The 25,130-nt window shown below is 49.5% G+C and overlaps 2 protein-coding genes across 3 annotated transcripts; one reads left to right on the forward strand and one right to left on the reverse strand.

The window, feature by feature from the left end:
- Nucleotides 1–289: 289 nt before the first annotated feature.
- On the reverse strand, nucleotides 290–12,422 carry ZNF12 (zinc finger protein 12). 2 transcript variants are annotated; one of them, XM_016213637.2, is made up of 4 exons: nucleotides 11,790–12,422; nucleotides 7,812–7,938; nucleotides 7,454–7,546; nucleotides 290–4,005 (listed from the first exon to the last, which is right to left on the reverse strand). In XM_016213637.2, the coding sequence occupies exons 1-4, from the start codon at nucleotides 11,922–11,924 to the stop codon at nucleotides 2,162–2,164; spliced, it is 2,199 nt and encodes a 732-aa protein (XP_016069123.2). In that variant the 5' UTR covers nucleotides 11,925–12,422; the 3' UTR covers nucleotides 290–2,161. The 2 variants fall into 2 exon arrangements, with proteins under 2 accessions (XP_016069123.2, XP_016069122.2); XM_016213636.2 differs by lacking the exon at nucleotides 11,790–12,422 and having other exon boundaries at nucleotides 7,812–8,336.
- A 6,979-nt stretch (nucleotides 12,423–19,401) lies between these two features.
- On the forward strand, nucleotides 19,402–24,865 carry LOC107537580 (speedy protein E4-like). The gene is made up of 7 exons (XM_087816195.1): nucleotides 19,402–19,510; nucleotides 19,889–20,101; nucleotides 20,761–20,819; nucleotides 21,174–21,259; nucleotides 22,681–22,849; nucleotides 23,006–23,080; nucleotides 24,761–24,865. The coding sequence occupies exons 1-7, from the start codon at nucleotides 19,402–19,404 to the stop codon at nucleotides 24,863–24,865; spliced, it is 816 nt and encodes a 271-aa protein (XP_087672321.1).
- Nucleotides 24,866–25,130: the final 265 nt, after the last annotated feature.

The following is a 25,130-nucleotide window of genomic DNA, read 5'->3' on the forward strand; positions in this document are numbered from 1 at the left end:
ACGGTTCCTACACAAAACTCTACAACCCACCAGACCTTTGAGTCCTGTTATGTGGCACCGTCACAACCACCTAGAAGGACGTGGAGGGAGAGTGCTTAGCAACAGAAGGGGCCATGAGTGGTGAAATAATGAAAAACGTGGCCACTCATCTCAGTGGTGAGGGGCAAATTACTCAAATTACATAGACATCAGGCTAACCACTGGAGGGCAAACAAAAGTAGGTCCTTTCCTGACACCATATGCTGTCAGCTACATTGTAGCAACGATCCATGAATAATATAAATTAACCTAAAGAAAACTTAAGTTGTGCGTTATAGAAAGGAAGATTATATCAGGTCCCAAAGGTCCTTAGGTCAATGATGTAACAATTCAAGGAAATGGACACATTTAATTGTTTCTAATACTCAAACTATTTACATCAAAATTTACAGCAAATAAGATAAACCTCTGTATCAACACCTCAAAATAAATGACCTACTAATGTCCACTTCTCAGCTGTATAACTCCTACAAAAGCGTAACTCTGTAGCTTCAGTTATCACTAACAGAGCAACCCAAATCCACTGGCTGAAAAATAAATCGAGTCTTTCACAGAAGAAATAGTCGAGCATTGAAGTGGCTCCATGGCTGGCTGGTCCAGTGGCTCAGCAGCCCCATCTGGGCCTGGTCCTTCCGGTCTTTGTGCTCTGCCGTGCTTCAGCTATACATCATTGTTGAGAGACAACCAAGCATCACATCCCAGCACGGAAACGGTCAACCAAGATTCCATGTCGCCTCACAGGGCTCCTCGACTCTGAGGAAATCTTTTTCCAAAATAATCTGTCAGATATCTCCTTTGTGTATGTGTTAGAATTGGGTCCCATGACCACTGCATTGCTGGTAATGAGAAAGGGATTATCATTACTGGTTGAAAGAGATCAGGATTTATCCCGTTCCATTAGGAGAAATGGATACCCAAGCTCTGCCAGCAACAGTAAGGAGCAAGTGATGAGGTGAATACTCAACAATGTCTGCCACAAACCCACGTGAAGGGTTCTTCAATCACTCGGGGATAGGAAAGCGTAGAGCACGATGTTTAAAAATACTATCATATCAAATAAAAACACAGATAATTCCAAAGTTACATAGTATGGTGGTCTGCACATTTACATTTGTGTAGGCATCCAAATAAAAATAGTATATGAAAAAAATTAGATAAAAATGGGAATATTTTAAGTACAATTTTAAACTGTATAGAGTTCAATGAATACTACAGTTGTTTCTCACTACTGGAGACTTCTGGCATTAACAATTTAAAAGTACCTATGCAGTTTTCTATTTATGCATACATTTCTATCTCTTGCTGACTCGGATACAGTTAAGAACATTATTAAAAACACTGACTTCTTTATGGAAGGTTTAGTTCATTAACAATGATAAAGTACATCTGTAAGTGCTAGGAAAGAGTACAAGAAGCATACTTCATACCTATCAAAGTAGTTCAGTGGCAATGCATATTAAGAACTAACATGGCTGTGCTATTTAAAAGAGGTAATCTTACCACATCTTAGAAATTATTCCAATAAGGATACACTGCCTTTTCAAATGTGATTCCGAAGGAACATACAATTCCTGTAATGTACCATCCCAAAAAGCAAGCTAACAGAGGCCTACATGCTCAGGAAACACTCACGTATACATGAGTTTAATGTGGCTGTGTTGTAGTCTTGATCAGCTATCTGGTTTTACAGGTTCTATTTACACAAGGAGCACATTTATTCACAACATAGATATGTTTGTGTGTTTTTTTACAAAAAGCTCAATATTATAGCAGAAACATAACTTTTAGTATTAATAATTTCCAGAGGAGTGGATTTTCCACATTCCGTAGAATGACAAATTCTCCTCTTAGTATGAATTCCCTGATATGTGAAATAGTTTGACTCCATGGAAGTGTATATACGTCCTACCTGTTTATGCATTTTACTCCTGTACAGTCTGGTGTCCAACAAGCCATGTATCTTGTTGCAGTTGTGGTTTCTACCCTGTGAATTCTGCATCTACAAGTCTGACTAATGCACAGAGACAGGTCCACATTCCTGTGTGAACTCTGACTTAACAAAGGCAGGAGTTTCTTATACAGTACACTGAAAGGGTTCTCTCATGTAGCATGAGGTCTGACTTCAGAGAAAACTTCCTACATCAAGTACATCCACATTCCCTCTCCTATGGATTCTCTGATGGCTGTTGAAGGCTGATTTGTGATAGAATTTTTTCCCACATTCATTACATTCATAGGGTTTCTCTCCTGAATGAGTTCTGTAATGTACAGTAAGATATGACATTCGCGAGAAGGCTTTTCCACATTCATTACATTCAAAGGGTTTCTCTCCTGAATGAATTCTATGATGAATAGTGAGATATGACATCTGAGAGAAGAACTTTCCACATTCATAACACTCATAGGCTTTCTCTCCAGTGTGTGTTCTCTGGTGTCGATTAAGGGCTGAATTCTGGCAGAAGGTTTTCCCACATTCATTACATTCATAGGGTTTCTCTCCTGAATGGATTCTATGATGTATAGTGAGGTATGACATCTGAGAGAAGAATTTTCCACATATATAGCATTCATAGGGCTTTTCTCCTTTATGTATTCTTCGATGTCTACACAGGGCTGAATTCTGGTAGAAGGTTTTCCCACATTCGTTACATTCATAGGGTTTCACTCCCGAATGTGTTCTATGATGTATAGTGAGGTATGACAACTGGGAGAATAATTTTCCACATTCATTACATTCATATGGTTTCTCTCCGGTGTGTACTCTCTGATGTCTCATGAGGGCTGAATTCAGATAGAAGGTTTTCCCACATTCATTACATTCATAAGGTTTCTCTCCTGAATGAGTTCTGTAATGTACAGTTAGATATGATAACCGAGAGAAAAATTTTCCACATTCGTTACATTCATAGGGTTTCTCTCCTGTGTGTGTCCTCTGATGTGTGGTGAGAGTAGACTTGCGGCAGAAGCATTTCCCACATTCGTTACACTTGTAGAGCTTCACACCTGTGTGAATTTTATGATGGTCATTAAGAGCTGACTTCTGGGAGAAGGTTTTTCCACAATCATGACAAACATAGGGTCTCTCTCCTGAATGTGTTCTCTGGTGTTGGGTGAGATGTGTCTTCTGGCAAAATGATTTCCCACAATAACTACATTCATAGGGCTTCTCTCCTGAGTGAGTTCTCTGATGTTGAATGAGGTGTAACTTCTGGTAGAAGGTTTTCCCACATTCATTACATTCATAGGGCTTCTCCCCTGTGTGTGTTCTCTGATGTACAGTGAGGGTTCCCTTCTGGCAGAAGGATTTTCCACACTGATTACATTCATAAGGTTTCTCTCCTGTGTGAGTCCTCTGATGTATGATGAATTTTGACTTTTTGCAGAAGGATTTCCCACATGCACTGCATTCATAGGGCTTCATTTCCATGTGAGATGTTGGGTGTACACTGAGGTTTGACATCTGGAGAAAGGCTATTTCAGATTCATTCCACTTATAGGGCTTCTCCTCCATAGGATTAATAAAAACTGCATCCTTTTGAAAGGCTTTCTGGCATTCAATATATTCAAAGGGTTTCTCCAAAATATGAATGTTCTGATAAATACTTTCTTCATTTAGAGTATAAGCTTCCCCATTTTGATTAAATTCATAAGATTTCTCCCCTGGGTGAGTTTTCTCAAGTTTCACATGAAGAAGTGATTTCCCACAGGCACTACATTCATCAGGCTTCATTCTTGCATAGCTTCCGTCACTACTAATATATTCTGAAATGGATTTTAAACTCTTTTCACACGAGTCACATTTATCGGATATTTTTCTTGAAGGAACAGGGTTTGTTTCCACATTAAAAGTCTTACCAAGAACATTACCTCTCTCTTCAGTCAGGGCTTTGTTGATGGATACAGTTTGCCTCAAATGTTTGTCTTCACTTTCTTGGACTCTCTGTATCAGGTCAACTTTCCAGACTTCTAAAAAGAGGCAAAATGAACCAGATTTTGTACATTTTCCTACATAAGATATGGAATAAGATACACAGAAGCATTTCATTGTGGCACACATGCTAACTTCACAAATGAAAATAATTCCATGCATACTTTTTCCTCTTATTCGTTGGTTTGGAATAAACATACACACACACACTCACACCCCCCCCAGTGGTGACAAAAGGGAAAATAAACTAACAAAAATACAAGCACCTTTGACCTTTACTACTTTATAAGATCTTGCTCAAAACTGAGTATAGAAGGTAAAATAGAAGCACAGAGCAATGATCATCACACAGGATGCCAGATGAGTGACTGACGAGACAGACACAAGAGAACTCCAGCAAATGGGGTCCAGTGATAGAGCAACAAGGAGTGGTGCAGGACAGGAGGGTCAGAAGATCTTTCCAAGGATGGATTCGTTTTGGAGGAGCAGAACTTCACACAGCATCATTTCATATCAACTTGGGAGAGACAGATCACAGTCTGGGGCACAGTCACCTTATACTCAAGATTTTTGTGGTAGCATTTTAACTATTCTAGGTCCTTCCAAAGCTTTTTTTTCAGATTCCACAAAGAAGTGCCAAGTAAACTGACACTAAATCTCCTGGTGTTTAGAGTAATAGTCCTGTAACCAGGGCTCTAATTCTAATTCTATTCCTCTTGGAACGAGAGTCCCAGGAACAGATATGTCCAACAGGAAGTGTAAAATAGACCACAGAACATGTCTGTCTTAATTATTCTAACGATTATGATTTAAACTGAACTCATTCTGACCATGAAACTCTACTTGTTCCTATATGAACAATGTGGCATGAACCCTGGCAGGTGACTAGGGCGAGTTATGAAACTGCCCTCTGACTTAGCACTCTCCACTGGCAACACAGAGACAGCAGTACCTATTTCGTGGGGTTGTGGTGGGATTACAGAAGTTAATATCACGTGCTCAGAGTAGCATTTGGCACAAAATACATGTTCAATAAGTTTAGCAATTGTTTTATTCATTTTCAATCTCCTGACATTTTCCTTAAACTTGTCTTTTACATAGCACTGTAACTTAATTCTAAATGCAAACAGCACTTCCCTACTCCTGAGTTTCATTTAGTGTACAAACATTAAAAATCACATTCCTCAACTTGCTCCTAAAATTGTGACCTTTTTTTAATTTATCTTACAAATTTCTAGATGAACTTGACTATTGTACTTGCTGTCATCCACATCAAAACCTACAGCTTCCATGAGTCCATTGTCAAAATAGCAACAGTAAAAGGAGGAGGAAAATCTGGCAAAGAATACTTTCTACCACCTGCATTTACAGTGAGAATCCAAACTAGGATTATACTAGTCTACAAAAGTAATTCCTCCTCCAGAAAAATTAACCCATCTGCTGGACAGGGAGAGAGTCATAAGATATATCCAAGGAGGAATCAGTCTGGGAGGAGGTGGGTTGGCACCTTCCATGATGCTAGTTCACAGCAAGTGTGAGAGACAGATCACAGTCCAAGGCCCTGTCTATCAGCTTGTCCTGAGACTGCTGTGGCACCAGCAATGCCCAGCTCACTTTCAGCCCCAAGCCTCTGCTCCTGCTGTTTCAGTCTGCTTGACTTCCAGCCTTCATCTACTCTAAACCGGTCTCGCAGGGAATTTTCATGCTTTAAGAAAACACTTCTCAAATCCTTTCTCACTGCCAGTACCTCCATTTTCCCTTCAAGTTGAAAGTAATTACTCTCCATACAACCCTTTTAGCACAGCAATTTAGCCCTGCAGTGGAACATTATCATCCCATGTGAGATGCCAAGTTTCAGATAACTCCACATGGCTCTGCTCTTTTTTCTTAATCAAAACCTATCTCTTAGGAAGTATGACTTTATTTCTTATTTCTTTTGAACCCTAAACAGCAATCAGAGAAGCTATTTTTAATCTGAATTATATAGGTATCTTTCAAGTACCTGCAGGATACATGGGGATGGACCTAGACACGCAGGCTCAGACATAATTACCTGTAAATTACTTCTGAATGACGGACAAGGAAGTTCTGCCACCTGCCTGGCTCCTCAGATAATCAGAGAAATAACTGTGTACTTACTATATGTACATACTGCGGCGAGGGAGAACATACTCTTTTCTTTATAGGATTATAATCCAGCAGCGGAATCCAGCCTCAAGCAAAAAATATCTGCTATCAAATAACAGATTCCTGATCAGACCTAACTTTTTTTTAAGGTATCGCCATGAGTGGAGTCAAAGTTGAGAAAGAGGAGATTAGAGTAAGGATAAGAGTTGGCAGGAAGAACTCCACAGAGGGGAGGGTTTGAAAACTTTAGCTCCGACTTAGAGAATGCGTTATGTGGCCAAACGAAGCACCCCACTGAAACGCAAAGCTGTGTAGAGGCAATGATCATGTGAACAGAACACATTTAGGAATATGGAATAAATGGAGTTTAGCAGTGTTTCAGGAAACAACTGAAAATGGATTTTTCCAGGCAATACAGGGCTGATATTGTGGTGATTCTTAGAGGATGAGGAATTTAAGTCCCTTTAGGAATTAACAGGGAGTCACTGTAGGCTCATCCTATGAGACAAGTGATAGATCAACTGGAACTTCAGATGAACACAGGTTCATTCAAATCCAAGTAGAAAAGGGGTGCTGCCCAGGAAGCACTGGACTGGAGGACAGGGCAGGCAAGGCACATAAAACAGACGAACAGAAACCCCAGAGACCTGAGGCAGGAGGAGCCCTTATAGAACAAACCCCTGAAGGAGGAAGCAATCCTTCAGACACGTCTGTGGAGGGGAGGGGCAGGAGGGTGAATGAACCCCAGTTCCTCTCTATACATCGAATTTGAGCACCTGCTGTGACAGGACAGGATGAAGGCACTGGGGACAGAACAGGAAATAAGAGAGATGAGATGATGAGCACTCAGGAAAAGAGGGAGACCCAGTTCCTGCTGTCACCACCCTCAGAAGAGCCGGAGGTCCAGAAAAATGAGTAGCACAGGTGCACGCGACACAGGTGAACAGAACCTACTGGATGAGGCACAGGTAGGGGTCTGGGCTCTCACCTCAAAGAAAGAGAGTGACAAGTGAAATGGGGACAGACACACACCTGAGGCATTGCAGAGTAAAGAAGGAGGAAGGTACTAACATAAGGTCACGTAAGTTACCTTTTGGTAACAGACTTATGAGTGTCTCAAAACAAATCTATACAGTGGGTCACTGAAAACGGTTTAAGAGGAAGAAAAGTGACTGCATTTGGGTTCTGGGAGGTAAGCATGGGCGAGCTCTACAAACAGAAGTTTTGGGAGTGAGAGTCAAGTAGCTGAAGCACACAGGTAACTATCTCTAGTCGCTTCTAAAGGTTTGGGACCATTAACAATTCCTGGGAAGAACACTGCCAAGTCAGTAGTAACCTCCTCGCTGCCTCCTCACACACCTGGGCGACTATGAAGCAGGAATTCTCCTCCTCTCCAGGGCTCTTCTCCTTGCTCCAGCTTGATGATTACTTCCGGTTTGACAATGTGACACCCTGTCAACAGAAATAAAAGAGAACTTGAGCTGGCTGCTGGGCTCCGGATCTCCGCTGTCTGCAGAAAGTGCTGCCTTATGAGCTACACAACTGACGTGCCCACCTGAGCCGGGCTCAAATTAGCACCATTCACTGGGGAGGTAAAGACCAAAATGCCCTGCCTGGTGCCCAAAATACAGGACTCAAATGTGTCCCATCAAATTCAAAGTCAGTAAACATGAGGGAAATCCTGTACGTCTTAGCAACTCAGAGCTGTTCTGCTCACCCAGGGAGACGAGGTGGCTGTAGGTCTCCAGCATCACATCCCTGTAGGTGGTCTTCTGCTCAGGGCCCAGCTGCTGCCACTCCTCCTGCGTGAAGTCCACAGCCACATCCTTGAATGACACTGGCTCCTGGAATAGCAGAGTGATGGGAATTGGGCGACGCGGACAAGGCATCTGGGGACAAGAGCTTCTCAAGCTCACAAGTAAAGTCAACCATGAACACTGTATCCCTTTTATGATACAGGTTGTGGAAGGAAAAAAACCCATCAGACACACTGAGAAGAGTTCATTCAGTACATGAAAAAGCAGCGCTGTCTTGCACTGGGAGACAGGAACACTCCCGGCTATTGAGGATACAAAGATGGGCAGACACAGCCCTGCCCCTGAGGAGCACAGGCCTGAGGGGCACTTGCTCCTCAGTCTTGATTCCAGAACATGAACAGGGTTGGTTCTGCTCTTGCTCTCGCCACTCCTGCGCAGGCTCCTCCTCATCGCGAGCTGGAGGCCCGGGGCTCTGCCAGCCATCCTGTACTCTTTGCTGTCTGCACTCACTGCTTTGACGGTGGGCCTGTCTGGCCTCCTGGCTTTAGTTACCATCTATATCTGACATTTCCCAAATTTATATCACTGGCCCAGATTCCCTCCTGAATTCCTGAAGCATAGGTCCCAGATCTCAAACTCAACATGCCTGGAATTCACCCGCTGTTCTTGTCCAAACCTGTTCCTCCCAAGCTTACAGGAGCCAGTGTGCAATGTCTGCCAGTTACCAAAGCAACAGGCAAGCCCGGCAGCACCGGGCCTCACTTTGTATTTTCCTGCCCGAGTAAGCCTGCAGCAGATGTGACCAGGGCTCACCACAAGGCCTGTCAGCAACCACTGGTATCTGTAATGCACGGTTGCTACTTGTACCGTGACTGTTCCACACCCGCGTGTGACTTGGCAGCATGCTCAATAGCTCGCCCACATTCACGGTCATGCATAAGAAGGGAAATCACATTGTTCTTACTCTGGCTTAAAGTGGAACCTTTACAGGCCCTTTTAACTTTAACAAAGTGGGTTTCAGAAAACTTGTATAACAAACTAAGAAACCAACCAGAACTGCAGGATTTTAGGTTATACAAGGGACCAACCCACGATGGCGGGTTTTAAAGGACCCCTCAGTCCAGTTACTGTCCAGAGACAGCTGTGTGATGACGAAATCTGAGCTGCTTAGATACCGTCACACAGGCCAGAACATCAGGCCGTGTGGCCATCTCCGTCACCACTCCCAGAGCTGGTTTTCCCTGCAGACAGTTCACCCGCCTGCAGTGGGGGAGGGGCATGCTGGCTCCTCACCTTTCCCAGAGGCCTTTGGCAACTGGCCAGGAGGGGAGGAAGCATGGGAATTCCATTAGCAAAGATGGGGGCAGGGTACCCCCAGAGGACTGTGAATGACAAAAGACCGAAGAGGACTTTAATAGACAGAGACCTCACAGGCCTCACTGGGGACAGTGGGCACCTCCTGGAGCCAAGCCAGCAACAGAGTCCTGCACATCAGGAAAAAAAAGGACTCTCAGACACACAAAGCCTCCAGTCAGGAGTCAGTATCACCTGCTCGGCCTGTCTGAAGAAAGTGACTGGCATGGCACTCCAGAGCCAGGGAGGGGAGACTGAGATCAGCCAGAAGTGAAAGAACTCCTCCTCCTCATGGCCGCGGCTGCCGCCACCACCAGCACCACTATCACCACCACCACCACCATCACCACCACCATCACCACCACCACCACCATCATCACCACCACCACCACCATCATCACCACCACCACCACCATCACCATCACCACCATCACCACCACCACCACCACTATCACCACCACCAAAGACACTACACCCAGTACTCACTGAGGAGGGTGCTCTTGAACTAGGAATTCCACCCATACAAATTAGCTCATTTTGAGAAATTTAAAAAACACAAAGTACTCAATTTCTCAAAATGAAAATATTACAGAATTATATGGTAATCCTGGAAAACAAAGTAAAAAGACAAACTTGGAAGAAAATATTTACTCGTATGACCCAAACTGGAAAAATTTATAAGCATTTAAGACTATAAGTCAGCAAGAAAAGCAAAAGAAAACAAAACTTTATCATGATAGAAAAACCAGCAGTAGACATGAGCGGGCCAGTCTGAAAAGGCTCCATACTGTATGGTTCCAATATCTGACATTCTGGAAAAGGGAAAAAATATACAGACAGTAAAAAGATCAGTGGCTGTCAGGGGCCGGGGAGGGAAGAACAGGAGGCACCAGGGACTTCAGGATCCAGCCGAAGCTATTCTGTATGGCACAGTAATAGTAGATACACATCATTGCACATTTGTACAAACCTAAGCCATACAGTGAACCCTAATGTAAACTACGGACTTCAGATGCTAATGTATCGCTATCAATCCTTCAATTGTAGCAAAGTACCACACTAAGTAACATGGTAACAATAAGGGACCTGAGAGGGAGGGGCATATGAGAACTCCAGTCTGTCAACTTTGCTGTAAACCTAAAACTGCTCAAAAAATAGTCTAGGGGAAAAAAGCTTCTAAATATGTAAAGATACAAACCTCACTCATGATTAAGAAAAATCCCAAGCCTACCCACACACTGTTGGGGCCTAGGATCAGCCAGAACAGCCCACATCATATTCCTCATCTGACCTCTCACTAGAAACCCGAGTCCTCTTGGCTCACTGCCTCACCCACCCCCACCCCGCCCCTGCATTTCATGCCATTCACGAGTAGTTTCTACATCTTTTTATCAGATGACTCACTTTCCCAATAAAATGGTTCCAACACTCAGGTTAGCACTGGTGGCCCTTCACTTAATGTCACATTTACCTGCATTTACACCTTTCACTGCCCCTCAGTAGAAGGCCCACCTCTCATGCTCCTTAGCACAAGGCCCTCGTGCTGAAGAAGCAACAACTCTTCCTGGCACTTCTGGAGGCACCTAGGGTCTGCCTCATGCGGTTCTCTGAGCACCTCACCAACCTCTGCAGCAACTCAGGTCCCAGTCATTTCATGGCCTTCACAAACTGCCTCATCCAACCTACACCGCTCCCTCTGCTGACACACACTCCGACAGGACAGTGACGACAAGGCTGTGCTCACCTTCACTGCAGAGCTTCCCATGTACTGACCGGGGAACCCGTGATCTCCCACAACTACTCCTGTGAATTACCTCCCCCAAGGAGAACAGAAGTTCCTTGAGGGAAAGAACTGCCTCTTAAAATCATACCCAAGGAAAGATCTGTCACAGAAACCAACACAGGAGATTGCAGATGGGCGAGGTGGGAGTGGTCACAGCTAGGACTGGTGAACCTCCACGGGTCTGTGTGCTAGATAACAGGGCCCTTTACCAGGTCAGGTTTGGGGAGGGGCAAGGACAGAACCAAGACTGCAGGCTGCCAGAGAAAACATGAATGAGAAATAAGGAATCTCTGCCAGACATGTCATTGCTGGGTCTGCTGTGCAACGCAACAGACTATCGGAGAGAAATCTGGGGAGACTTGACAGGTGAGGGCTGTAAATCCAGCTGGTCCTCATTTGATCCCTGGATCAAGCAGTAAAAACAAATGTGCCCATGGGACAACGTTTTTGTCACCAACAAAGTTACATGCACGTAGTGCTCCCTGGTCAGTATGCCCTTGGCTTACAGGAGGCTCAGGGCACCAATGTCCATGGCTTAGGGCTGGTCATTTAGAAGGCTAGTCACAATTACAGTGAGACTGTCAACGAAATTGTTAAAACCTATGAGAAAAAAGTCTTTCTGCTGGTCAATGCTGTCTACACATATGAACACAAAAGAAATGCCTGGTGCTGAGCCGCTTCTGTTTTGTCTGAGCATATCTTTGATCTGGTCTCCTTTCCCATTTTAAAGTGTGAACTCTTCGCCTCCTAAGGTGTATTATAAAACAAACTAGGTAATAAATACGTAGCCAGGAAAACTCACCAGAGACTGATTCATTTTCTGCTGCTCTTGGAAAAATGTGGAAGACTGTGAAAGCGGAGGCAGACCTGGGAAAGGAAAACACAGGCAGCAAAGTTGGGAACGATCTAGCCTGCCAAGGAAGTACGTCCCCTGCATAAAAACTCACCCAGAAATTCCATCAAAGACACCTCTACGAGACTGTCCCTTTAAACCTTCAGAAGTGACTGCAAGAATGATAAGGAAGGAGCTCCATCCGCCTGTTACATGTCTGTAACTCCCAGATGATTATGTGGTGACTGAGGGGATACATTTCTTATTAGTGAATGAACATCAGAGGCTACTGAAGCAATCCTCCATAATTTGCATAAGATAAGTAAATTCTGCTCAGCCGGCAGGGGCGTGGCTCAGTGGTTGAGCATCGACCTAGGATCCAGGAGATCACGGTTAGATTCCTGGTCAGGGCACATGCCCGGGTTGTGGGTTGGATCTCCGCGGGGGCGGGCAGGAGGCAGCCGATCAATGACTCTCTCATTGATGTTTGTATCTCCCCCCTCCCTTCCTCTCTCTGAAATCAATCAAGATATATATATATTTTATAAATAAGTAAATTTTGTTACAGTTAACTACGTTCTTATTAACTCTTAACAACCTAAGATCAGAGGGACAGGGCTAAGTCTTTATCTGCACAAAGTGAGTTTGCTGTTCAAAGGCTCTCTCGTTAAGAAACTGAGTTAACGGTAATGCAGCGGGCACCACACTTGGCCTGGGAGCCTGAGCCCGGTCAGCAACCCCACCTACAGGCCTGGACACCTCGGACAAGTCACCCCCCTTCTCAAGCCAAGCCTGCGACCCCGCTAGTCCCCCAGGTCAACGCGCCCCGCGGCGCACTCTCGAGGCCCCGCCGCGAGGCCCCCGGCCCTGCTCACCGCGGGCGGGACACCCAGGACGGCCCCGGGGCCGCGGACGCGCCACCTACCCGCCCGGACTCGCCGACCTGCCCCGAGGCTCCCGGGCTCCGCCGCTTCCCTCTGGGGGTCCCCGCCTCGGCGCCTCCCAAGGCCGCGGCCCCGACGAGCCGGCTCGGGGCCCGCGGGACAAACTCACGCAGGAGAACGTCCCTCCCGGGGCCTCGCCGCCGCGATGCACACGGGCCGGGCCGCGCCGCTGCCGCCGCCCAGCTCCTCGGGCCTGGCCCGCCGGCTCCGGGGCCGCCTCGGGGTCCCCGCTCCAGGCTCCGCCCGCCGGCCCGCCCGCCCGCGCGAGCCCTGGCCCGCACAGCCCCGCGCCCGCTGGGTGGCGGCCCGACCCGACGGCGTCCGGCCCCGCGGGCCCCGGGATCCTCGCCCAACCGAGGCCGAAGCCTGGGAACCTCCGCGGCCAGCGGTGACCTGGGCACGGACCGGAAGCCACGGCGGCGCCGCGGCAGTGCGCCTGCGCGAACACGCACGCAGCCCGCGGCGCGCAGGCGCGCGAGGCGCCGGAAGTCCGCCCGCGGGGGGGCCCAGCCGGGGCAGCGTGAGAACTACCCGGACTCTCTTTCCCAGAAGCCCCCGCGCCGCCGGGTCTGGGAGCGTCTCGAAGGCATGGGCTCTATCCCGTCCACCCAACCGAAATACTAGAAGTTTCACGAAAATACTAGGAATCCGTAAATGCCCAGCTCTGACATAAAACAGTGTCGCCCGAGGGCGTACGGTTTCTCCAAGGAAGAAGATAATAGAAATTGTCGCTTTTCGAGGTTACACAACTAATACGTAAAAGCTGCAAAAAAATAAATAATTTTTTTTTTTTAAATCAGAAAATACAGACTGAAAAAAGTCGAGAGGATCTTAACCTTTCAAAGAGGATGGGTGGGTAAAAGTGTCACTTTTCAAAACTGGGATCATAAGGACAAGGATTAACACCTCTTTGCGGTGAAATAAATACAACCATGTTTTTGGCCAATTGTTCCTAAAAAGCTGGAGGGAGGGAGATTAAAAAGAAAATCTCCTGCAACCCGGAAAATCATGTCGAAGAGCGTAGACATAGAGGACACAGTTTTGTTGTTGAGTAGCTGTGAAAGCAGACTGTGGCGCCCGGGAAGCACTGGTGAGCTGGCAGAGGAAGGGAAGAGCCTGGCCCTTCCCGCAGCCCCTCAGGCACGCTCCTTCCAGGCGCGCTCTCAAGGTCAGCGGGAACCGTCTCAAGCCGGAGGACAGCGTCTTTGGCTCTGCATTCTTTCATTGTCCAGCGTACATTCACCTGGTAATCTGGGTGGCCATCCGTGCCAGTCAATCGCCTTTGTCCCAAGGAAAAAGGAAACCTCTCATACCTCCAGGACAAGCAGGTAGTTACAGCTCAGAGCAAGGTGCCGGGCACTTAGCCTAAGCTCCCGTGGTAACAGAGAGAGACTCTCACCTTCCTTGACGGCGATCTGCAGCCTTAAACTAATCCCACACACAAAACCCGCGCTTGTCCCGAGTTGATCTCGGAAGTGGCTCTGAGGCCAGGACCGGCCTTTTCCAGCTCTTGCCGCTATTCAGTGTGGCCTGTGCCTGGATGCTCACCCATGGAAGGCTGGAATGCGAGTGACAGTGGCCACACCTCTGGGCCTGAGCCAGGAAAGCCACAGGGTGTGTTTCTCTGTGTTGTTTTTCATTTTCACCAGATGAAGGATGGAAGCTGCGCCGGGCTCCTCGGACGCCTTGTGGTGGAGATGAGCCCAGCACCTATAATTCTGGGTCCCCGGCCTCCAGCTGTCTGCCCAACATGCACTGACCGACGCTCAGCGGAAGACCCAGCTGCCCTCCGCGCCTGGCTCCTCTCGGGTTCTCTGCCCTGGGAACCCCACCTGACACGGCCTGCGAGAACCATCTCTGTCCCTTCCGCTCAGAGCCATGCCGGGCTATGGTATGTGGTCTGGACTCCCTAGGCTCAGCTTTCTCTCCAACTGGCCAAAAACTGTGATTTCATGTAGTTCCCCCTTTTAAATTTTTTCTTTTAATCCACATTCAAGGATATTTTTTTCCATTGCTTTTCAGAGAGAGTGGAAGGGAGAGAGAAAAACATTGATGTGAGAGAGACACATTGATCGATTGCCTTCTGCATGAGCCTGCCCAGGGCGGGGGATCGAGGGATTGAGCCTGCAACCAAGGTACATACCCTTGACTGGAATAGAACCCAGGCCCCTTCCGTCACTGGGCCAATGATGTAACCACTAAGCCAAACCAGCCAGGGCATTTTCCTCCTTATTAAAAACTTGTTTAAGCTGGGAGGGAAATGTGGACCCTGTGATTCCGTCTTGGCCAGAAGCAGCAGAGTCCACCTCTTCCTGTGGCTTCATTAAGATCTCTTCATGTATCAGTATTTAGACTATAAATACAGTTATTTTCCCCAATTTGCCACCTGTCTTTTTTTGAGGTTTGGTTTTGTTTCAACAAAATTGGTCTTTCGTATTTTTTTAAACATTGCAATAGATACGCCTCCAATACGGTGTGCAGGATTGGCCCCATTCCTTTACACACTTCTTGTGTTTTCAAGCTTTCTTCAGTGTCTCCTTCCCCGAGGCTCCAGTTTCTCCCATATTCAAAGAACCCTCTCAGCTCTGTATCTCACGTCGCCCCTTCCCTTCCAGCCAGGAGTCCGTGAAGAGGAGCCCCCTTCACTGGCTGCGCTTCCCCACTTCCTGCCCCTCTCTCCTCAGTACTGTTGGTTTGGCCCTGGCCCTCCCACCCAAATTTGCTCAAAGATCAAAGGTGATTTCCAGACCCAATGGATACTTTTCACCTCAGGGTCCCCTGCAGCCCTGGGCACTGCTGAGCATGCTCCCTTACAACTCTCTTCACCCAATTCTGACTACTCCCAGGTATCTCATTGCCTCCATGGTTCCAGTGAGGGATGATTTTACCCCCCAGTGGACATGTGGCAGTATCTGGAGACATTTCTGGTTGTCACAACTCAGGGGATGTGCTACTGGCATCTGGGCAGAGGCCAGGGATTCTGCCAAACATCCTACAGTGTCCAGGCAGTCCCCTGTAGCATACAATTATCCAACCCCAAGAGCCCAGGGTGCCAAGGTGGGGAAGCCCTGCCCTAGAAAGATATAAACAAGCCCAAGGGAACATGAACCAGCTTCTTGTCCAGTTCATCACTGGAGACTGTGCAGGAGGCTGACTGCCCCTGTCTCCCTGAGGCACCTCCCCAGCCAACTCCAGCACTTTCTTTGGCGGTCTGTGGTTTGCAACTTGCCCTTCTCGTGCCAAGTTCTGACTTGGAAGTGATCTGTTTCCCCAGGACAGGAGCCCACTCATATAGTTAGCCTACGAACCAGGATCTGGGTAGAGTGGATTTTTATGCAGCACAATTACAGGAAGTGGGAGAGTGCTCGGCCACCACTCTCTTATCTCTGGGGACACAGGGTCAACTCCGGGCTCCTCTGGGCTGCATGGCATGTCCTCCCACTGTCCTCTGAAGGCAAGTAGTGGCACATGCGTCTGCTTTCCCACACCAGTGTGCTTTCCCACTCACGGGTGGCAGCAGGCTGGCTCCTCTGTAACCCACAGCCACTCCCAGGAAGATTCTCAGCCAGAGGAGCTTCCACCCAGCACCTGCTTCTCTCCTTTTTTTATTCCTCACCTGAGGGTATTTTTCCCATTGCTTTTTCGGAGAGAGTGAGGGGGGAGAGAGAGAGAGAGGGAAGGAGAGAGGGAGACATCGATTGGTTGCCTCCTGCACACGCCCCGACCAGGACCAGGGCCAAGCCTGCAACCGAGGTATGTGCCCCCTTGGCTGGAATCGAACCCGGGACCCTTCAGTCCTTGGGCGGATGTTGTAACCACTGAGCCAAGCCGGCTGGGCGCCTTCTCTTTCTGATCCGTGGCCAGGGGCAGCCTCCGCCTAGGCCACCTCCTCGCGCTCTGAGTTCTTTCCTGTCCGAGGCCCATTGTGCAACTGGGCTAAGTCGTGTAGCCAGTGCACCCTGCAGGCCTGTGACTAGCCCTGCTGCGGGCACAGCCTCACGCCCAGATCAGGCCACCCTGGGGCACAACTGCTTTGGCACAGTCACTGCTCTGTTCTCCAGGGTGGCCCCCAGCTTGTCCTCCACCTCCGCCCAGGAGTGGGACATATTCTCAGGGCCTGTGGCGCGTGGCCATTTCCTGGCTGAGGAAGGCCACCACAGTGCCGAGCCCGGACTGCCAAGGGGTCCTCGAGTCCCAAGGCCATGGCAGCCCAGAGCCTGGCTCACTCTCCAGGGTAGAGCTGTCGTCTTTTAAACTTAATTGCTTTGCTTTGCTTTTTTGTCATGTCGATATTTTTTACTATTTCTGTTCAGATCTCTCATTTTCTCGCCACACCTTCACCTGTTTTGACCTTGCCCTGGAAGAAGCCCTACCCGCCCTCAGTCGTTTCATTAGTTGCCAGTATTTTCTCCTGTTTATTTTTTCTCTTTAATGTGCCCATTCTAGTAAAATAACTGGCCCCTGCCTTCAAGATTTGTCGGTCTCCTCAAACTCAAAGTTGCTTCCTAAGGGTTGACCCTGTGCAGCGATGGGACACGAGTAATCATGTGGTAGTGGCCTCCCGGCGGCCAGGACTCCTGTGGTTAGAGCATTGGCCCGGACACCAGAGGGTCTCAGGTTCAATTCTCAGTCAAGGGCACGTACCTCAGTTGCAGGATTGATCCCCCGGCACTTGCAGAAGGCAGCCGATTGATGTCTCTCTCACATTGATGTTTCTCTCTCTCCCTTCCACTCCCCCCTTCCCTTCCTCCGTCTCTAAAAGTCAACGGAAAAAATAAGCTCGGGCAGGTGAGGGCTAAAAAAGAAATACAAGCTTGGGCACATCCTGAATTTCTCATCCAACTTCCAACAACGGGTCAAAAGCAAGACTCAGAGCCAAAATGTGGGGACAACCCAAGCGTCCATCAGCAAGAGGATGGATACAAAGTGCGGCCCGTAGAAGGCTGTCATTCACCCTTTGGACGGGACACCCTGCCACCTGCCACAGCGTGGATGAAACTTGAGGACATGCTGACAGAATAAGCCAGAAATAAATGGAAAATACTGTACGATTCCACTTACAGGAGGTGCCTACAATAGTCAGACTTACAGGGGCAGAAAGTAGAGGGGTGGGAGCCAGGGGCTGGGGGGGAGTCTCAGCTTGAGAAGATGAAGTTCTGGAGATGGTGGCGGTGATGGCTGCCCAACAAGGACAAGGAGCTCAATGCCACTGAATTTAACCTTAAAAATGGTTAGGATGGTAAATGTTATATGGTTTTAGCGCAGTGAGAAAGGGAGGGAGTGCGGGAGGGAGGAAAGAGCAGGTTCAGTGCCCAGGCGAACAGCAGGCCTGAGGTCGGCAGGCGCTTCAGAGCCGTGGGATCCGCAGGACGGAGGGGGCGTCTCTCCTGCACCCGCTCTCCCCACCCTCACGGGAACCCCGTGTTCTGCCGTGAGTTGCAGGTTTCCCCGCCACGCCTTCCATGCGCCGGGCCCCGCTCGGAGGCTGCACGCGGCTTCCCCGCAGCGCAACTCCTGGGTCACCGCGGCGCAGGCCGCAATCCTGATGCACAGGCCGGTTTCTCATGGAACCGAGCGGGAGGCTCCGTGCGAACCAGGCTCCCCGAGGCCGTAGACGCCTCTGAGTGTGTGAGCACAGGTGCACTTTTCTAAGGTTTCAGTTTTTCACAGTGCGTCTTGGACTAAGAGATGCCTGAGGGTAGAGGACATGTGTCCCCCAGTTCAGAATCCTGAACGTCGTGTCTGGAACCATTGAGCTTTGCAAATGGAGTGTTTTAAAGTAACTTTTTAATCCAACAGGTTAATGTACCTGGGACTTTTTTTTTTTTTTTTATCACTTATCTCATTCTATTTCATTTTTTATTTTATTTTATTTTACTTTCCCCATCACCATGTATCCCCTCTATGCCCTCTTTCCGCACGCCCCACATTGTTGTCCATGTCCCTGAGTACTTTCCTCCTGTCTCTCTCTTTCCTCCATTCTGCCCTGTCCTTGTAAGATCTTATCATTTCTGCGTTTCTTAAAAGTGATGACAGTGACACGTGTCTGAATCCACACTATTGTTCATGTCCATGAGTTTTCTCTCTCTCTCTGCCTCTCTCTCCTCTCAATTCCGCCCCACTCTTGTAAGATTTCAGCATTTCTGCGTTTCCTTTTTTTTTTTCCCAGAGAGAGGAAAGGAGAGGAAGAGAGAGAGAAACATCAGTGATGAGAGTCACTGACCGGCTGCCTCCTGCAGCCCCCCGCTGGGGATGGAGCCCGCAACCCGGGCATGTGCCCTGACCGGGAATCGAACTGCGACCTCCTGGTTCATGCGTCGACGCTCAACCGCTGAGCCACACTGGCCAGGCTCTGTGTTTTTAAAAAGTGATTGTGGAAACCTTGAAACTGGGAAGCTAGTTGCCAGGTCGGAATGACTGATGACATCAGAGGCTTCCGACCTCCCTGATTGGAGGCCCGGCCTCCGCGGTGCCTGGCAGCGCAGATGGCCAACAGCATCCTCTCGGAGCCTTTCTCCACTCGCAGTGTCTGCTCCGCTTGGAGCGGGGGTAAGGGTCTGTGTTCACCCCGAATCGAGAAGAGGGGTTTGGGCAGATCGGGGTCTAGGAGCCTCAAAGGGGAGAGTTGGGGAGAAATCATGGCCAGTTGTGAACCGAGTTTCCCGTCTGGGAACCGGAGCCCTCAGCCTAACTCCTCGGGGGACCCCCTGGAGGTGAGAGCGGATGAAGCAGCCCCAGGACCACCAGGTGAGGAGACTGGAGGGAGAAGGGGCTGGAGAGCCTCGGCCCCTAAGGAGGAAGGGGGACCCGAGTCGGGGTGTGGGACAGAAAGGAGGGATTAGAAAGCCAGGGACTGGAGGAGCACACAAGGGTGGGGACAGGGATGTCCCCAAGGAAGGGAAGCCACCTGAGAAGACTGTTGAGGACAGAGACCAGAACAGCGGCCAGATGAACGGGTGGCAGACGGGCACTGCCAGGGGAGACAGATGCGGCGCGGGCGGGGCAGCAGGCCGCAGTCTGCCTCACCGGAGAATGGAGGGGGCTGTTCCTTGGGGGGGACTTGGGCGACCGATAGCTGAATTCCTAAGCAGAGGCGTTAGGTTGAGGCCCGGTTTCCTTACTCAGCCCCCTGGGTAGAGACCAGCCGCCAGCCTCGGCCTCCAGGCCCGAAGAGGAAGAGGGAGCGGTCAGCAGATGCGGGGCCCGAGGAGGAGGCAGCCCCTGGGGCTCAGGACGCCTGGGCCGTGGAGACGCTGTGCGGGCTCAAGATGAAGCTGAAGAGGCAGCGGGCGTGCCCCGTGCTGCTCGAGCACCACGCGGCCTTCGCCAGGCTGCTCGGTAGGAGGGGACCTGGGGAGCACCCTCCAGCTCTGTTCGTTAAAAACAACAACAAAAGAAACAAACAAAACTTCCAATAAGTGCCCCTTCTGGTAGGAAAGAAGTCCCTGCTGGTTGGCCAGCTCGCTGTCCTACAAGGACCCTGTATCGATCGCTCATCGGGGACCCTTAGAAATGATAGAGGATTAGGCGGGACTTGAAAAGGGTCCGCACTTGGGGTCAGAGGGCGGGGTCTCCACTGCGCACTCTGAGGCTTCTTAGCTCTGGCCTCGTGGGTCTCAACACCTTCATCTGCGGAAGGGGGACACTAAGGCCATCTTCGCGCCCTGATGCCAGTCAGTTGAGCACGGGACTGAATGGCTATGGCCTTAGCAGGGCACACTCGTGATGAGGGAGCGTCGCTGATTATTTAGGATCTGAATCATGCCGGTATGCTACTGACAGCCTGCCTGCCACTCAGTCCCTGGGGGGGGGGGGGGGGTCACCACCACTTCCTTGCCCCAGGAGCAGTTTCCTCCCTCTCTCTCTTCCTCCCAGCCTCGCCCTTGACCACCTCCTGAAACTTCCCCCAAAGGGGCATGGCTCCCTCTCTGCCCTGGAACCCCCCCGCATGGCAGCCCTGCTCTGGTGGTCAAGCTAACATATGTCCCCTTTCACAGAGGATCCTGTTGTTAAAAGATTCCTGGCCTGGGACAAAAATCTGAGAGTGTCTGACAAGGTGAGATGTGTTCCTGCTCCACATCTCCCCTGGGGCGGGGAGAGCTTTCCGAGGCCACAGCTCTCTCCCCAGCCTGACGCCTCCGGGGCCCCAGGGCTTTCTTGCGGTGTGGACAGCAGCCCTGCCTCTGCCCGGCTCCTCTGGGATCTGAGCTCAGGGCTTGCCCCTCTGCTGGTTGACACACCGAGTCCCCTCTTCTCTCAGTTCTCGGGGATTCCCCTTTGCTCCGGCTTATCAAAGGCATATCCTCAAACCCTGAGCGCCTGCTGTCGGGGAGCATCAGCCGGGCCCTCCTCGCGCTGTTCCCGCTGTTGCACAGTGGGAATCTGTTATGTCTGTCCCTCTTTCCATCAGTACCTCCTGTCCATGGTGGTAGCTTATTTCAGCCGCGCCGGCCTCTTCTCCTGGCAGTACCAGCGGATTCATTTCTTCCTGGCGCTGTGAGTATCGCGCAGCCCCGGCAGCCAGTATTCGCGCCCTGGCGGGTGGAGGGAGGGGGTGGCTCGCTGGCCTTCCAGCTATTTTTTTAAACCTATCTGTACTGTTTCCTCTGTGTGTAAAAACGATGGGATCATAGCACAGTGTTTTTCATGCTATTCTTTGCCAACAACCCTAATGTCAGTTAAAAGACTGAACAGAACAGAAGAAAACATAACAGCCTCATCAGGAATGGACAGGCAGGCAGGCCCGGGACTGACCCTTTCCAATTCCGGCCTCGCCCACACCAGTGCCAGCGTGAGGGTCTTCCCCTCAATTCAGGCCTCACTGAATGACATGGATCTATTGAAAATGCTCCCCAGGGACGTTTCTTACAAGTCTCTCTGAATATCCTTCCAAAACGCAGGTCTGATCACCTCCGCACCCTCCTCCACAGTTTCACTGGCTAATTTCCCTCTAGCTCAAGGCCAGAGCTCTCCGCTTGAATCCCGCGCTCTGCGACCTCCATCGAACATGCTCACCACCCTGAGTCCAGCCTTGGTTTCGCTGCTCTTCCAGACACCTTTCCCTCTGTTTTCACACTGTGTTTTCTGTCTAGATATTTTTTACACATATGTATCTGAAAAATAGGACCTATACTTAAAATCAATTTAAACACCAAAATCTGCGGATACCGCCCCTGACCCACTACCTTCCGCATCCCAGTGGCACTTCAGTTTAAATTCTATCATAATGTGATGTTTCGGGTTCCAGTTATTTCTCATTTCCCCCCTTCCCCAGTCCCATTAGGCTAGACACCTGCTCAGCAGGTCGTGTCAAATACCATGGCTTCTTCAAACACTCAGCACAATTCTTTCCCGTTTGCAAATGTTTAAGTTATACTGAGTCTGTGAAGTCATTCGCTCACTCATTCACTCATTCATTCACTCATTCACTCGCTCATCCGTTCACTCACTCATTCATTCATTTTATGAAACCTCAAAAAGGGCATCTCATGCGCCAGGAACCTGAGGGTGGGAAGAGAGTTCAGGAAGTGCTGTTGAGTTAATGTGCCAGCGGACCAAGTCCTGTGTTACTCATGCCCTAGGAAAGCAGTGATGCAGAAATGGGCCCCGGGCCCTGCCCTCGGGAGCTGGGTGGGCACGGACACTACAGCGGGGCGGGTGTGTGCACACACAACGGGTTAAAGGGAAGGGGGCCGGCTTCCCCATTGAATTTTATCTTCATCATCAAGGTACGAGAGGTGCCCTTCGGGTCCCTGCTCAGCAGGGGCTTCTTGGTGACTGGGTGGCACTGGGACACTGGATCAGGCTCCTGTAAGACTGGTGTGAAGAGAATCCCCCGGGGTCCCTCCTGGGAAGCTGGCCTCAGGCGGGGTCCCTCCTGTCCTGCTCCTGACGGGCAGCCTGATGTGTGTCCCCAGCTACCTGGCCAACGACATGGAGGAGGACAGCCAGGCCCCGAAGCGGGCCATCTTCTCCTTCCTCTACGGGAGGGACCGCTCCCCGCGCGCCCTGTTCCACAGGCTGCGCTTCCAGCTCTTCCGCTCCATGGGCTGGAGGATGAGGGTCTCCCGGGCAGAGTGCGAGCAGGTGCGTGGGCTGCGGGGATGCGGGGGGCAGGCTGCAGAGAGGGGTCGTGGAAGATGAGTTGGGATTCCAGGATGAGCAAGAATTGGGGGCTGGGCGAGGCGGGGGAGGGGCCTCCTGGAGAGGGGTCGTCTTCTCAGGGGCTGTTTGTCTTTCCAGATCCAGGCTTTTGACCCAGAGCTCTGGGTGTGGGGGCGAGATCGTGCTCTCCTTTCCCAGGCCCCGGGCCCTCAGGTAGGTCTGAGGGGAGGTGGGACTGTGGCCTCAGGCGCAGGCCGAATGATTTGTTGTCGGTTTAGAAAATCTGAGAAATCACTGTCTGGACCCACGCTGTGAAGCAAACACCTCGGTGGCATCTGTGGGGGCCAGACCTTAAGATTCAGCTGAAATCATTTTGACCACGGCAACTCGGTCCAAATCGTAGGTTTCTAGAAGTGTTCATTTTTGTGAGAAGTGAATATTTCCAATGTTTTGCATAGAGTGTGTTTGACTGTCTCTTGTTAGTTTACTTGGGCCTTTCACCCCCAGGAATACCAACTATAGGGGCTTGTCTGCAACAAAACAAATGCTCAACAGGAAGATTGGAAGAAAGAGTCTCTATATCCAACAATAAAAGATAAACCGTGGCCCTGGCTGGCTTCGCTCCATGGCTAGAGCATCGGCCCAAGGACTGACGGGTCTCGGGTTCCATTCCGGCCAAGGGCACGTACCTCTGTTCCAGGCTCGATCCCCGGCCCCGATCGGGAGCATGCGGGAGGCAACTAATCGATGTGTCTCTCTCGCATCAGTGTTTCCCTCTTTCTCTCCCCCTTCCACTGTCTCTGAAAAGCAATGGAAAAAATATCCTTGGGTGAGGATTTAGATTTTAAAAAGAAAGATAAATCATGACTAGCTATATTTTCATCCAAATTTACTTTCGAACAAATGGCTTATGGCCGGATCACGGTGTGTTCTTCATTCCCCCTGGCTCACCAATCTCTCCCTTGTACGATTATACATTTCCCCCTCAAGTTTCTGGTCAAGGAGGTTTGTCAGGATGAGCGAAGGGTGAGAAATACTGGCTCTGGTATGGCTTCCTATCATCGACACGCTGGACTTATAAATTTGGGCAGAGTCTTAAGCAAAGATTTGGTTTCTGTCTTGTGAACTAGCTGTCTTAGTCCATTCTGGCTGCTCTCACAAAATACAGTACCACAGATCAGGTGGCTTATAAACAACAGGCATTTATTTCTCACAGTTCTGGAAGCTGGAAGTCTGAGGCCCCTCTTCTGTGCTGCAGACCATGTCCTTGCACAGTGCAAGGGGCGAGGCATCTCTCTGAGGTCTTTTATAAGGGCACTAATCCCAATCTGAGGGCCCCACCCAATGACTTAATCACCTCCCAAAGGCCCCACCCCCTAATACCATCACCTTGGGGTTTAGGATTTCAATTTATGGATTTAGGGAACACACATTCAGAGCAAAGCACTAGCCAAGTTAGACAGACTAGTTATCATTACGGTTAAACATTAGGATCCAGGGTTAGGATTGGGGATCAGGCATCTGGTCTCATGGTCTGTGATGTTGACATGTCAGTGATATTTGTAGGGTGGTTAGAGGTTCAGATGTTATGTAGCACAAAAGGACTAAGGTGTGAGTGAGCTAAAACAGCTCTCACCCTGTGTGTGCTGCTCCCTGAGTCCTGGCTGTAAAGCAGATCCCTGGGGGTATTAAGGCATTTGGGGGCTCAGGGTCATCGAAGAATCACATTTGAAAATGATGGTTCAAGATTGAGGCTGAGAATGGAGGATTCTAGATAAAATTGGATTTATAAATTAGTATAAACTCTGGTTAGACTGAGAATTTGAAAAATCTTTATATCTGGAGAGTTGCCTCTTTGAAATATGACATCCTGTCTCTTTCTCCTACTTCTAGATTGCTGAGCCCAGGGGAGACTCGAGGATTCAGCAGGAGGTCAATCCAGATGCTAATGGCAGGAGTGAGAAAGGGAAAGAGGACCCTCCTGTGCAGATCATCTAGCAGAACCCAGGACACTGCAGAATGAGCTGAATAGTTATCGCGTCATGCGCCTGAGAGCACTTCTAGGAGTCCGTAGAAGGACAAATAAGAAGCCAGGTGGTTTTTTTCAAGGTTCCATCCCTTCCTATGGCACCACCTAAAATTTCAGATTGTTTAATTCTAGTCTCTCCTGAGATAGAAGCTGGAGGTCCTGTTTTTTAATACACTTGTTTGCAGCAGTCTAGAGCCATCTGAAGGTGGTGTTTAGGGGCTGAGAACAGCAGGG

The sequence above is a fragment of the Miniopterus natalensis genome, chromosome 4, assembly GCF_054644295.1.
Source record: "Miniopterus natalensis isolate mMinNat1 chromosome 4, mMinNat1.hap1, whole genome shotgun sequence".
Classification (NCBI taxonomy): Eukaryota; Metazoa; Chordata; class Mammalia; order Chiroptera; family Miniopteridae; genus Miniopterus; species Miniopterus natalensis.

Excerpts from the sequence above, each read along its gene's own strand:
- LOC107537580 (XM_087816195.1), top strand. The coding sequence starts at position 19,402 with ATGGCCAGTTGTGAACCGAGTTTCCCGTCTGGGAACCGGAGCCCTCAG. Across the intron at positions 20,102-20,760 it reads GGCCTTCGCCAGGCTGCTCG|AGGATCCTGTTGTTAAAAGA; the intron begins GTAGGAGGGGAC and ends CCCCTTTCACAG. Across the intron at positions 23,081-24,760 it reads CCCAGGCCCCGGGCCCTCAG|ATTGCTGAGCCCAGGGGAGA; the intron begins GTAGGTCTGAGG and ends TCCTACTTCTAG.
- ZNF12 (XM_016213636.2), bottom strand. The coding sequence starts at position 8,334 with ATGGCTGGCAGAGCCCCGGGCCTCCAGCTCGCGATGAGGAGGAGCCTG. Across the intron at positions 7,547-7,811 it reads CAGCCACCTCGTCTCCCTGG|GGTGTCACATTGTCAAACCG; the intron begins GTGAGCAGAACA and ends TTCTGTTGACAG. Across the intron at positions 4,006-7,453 it reads CCTGCTTCATAGTCGCCCAG|AAGTCTGGAAAGTTGACCTG; the intron begins GTGTGTGAGGAG and ends GCCTCTTTTTAG.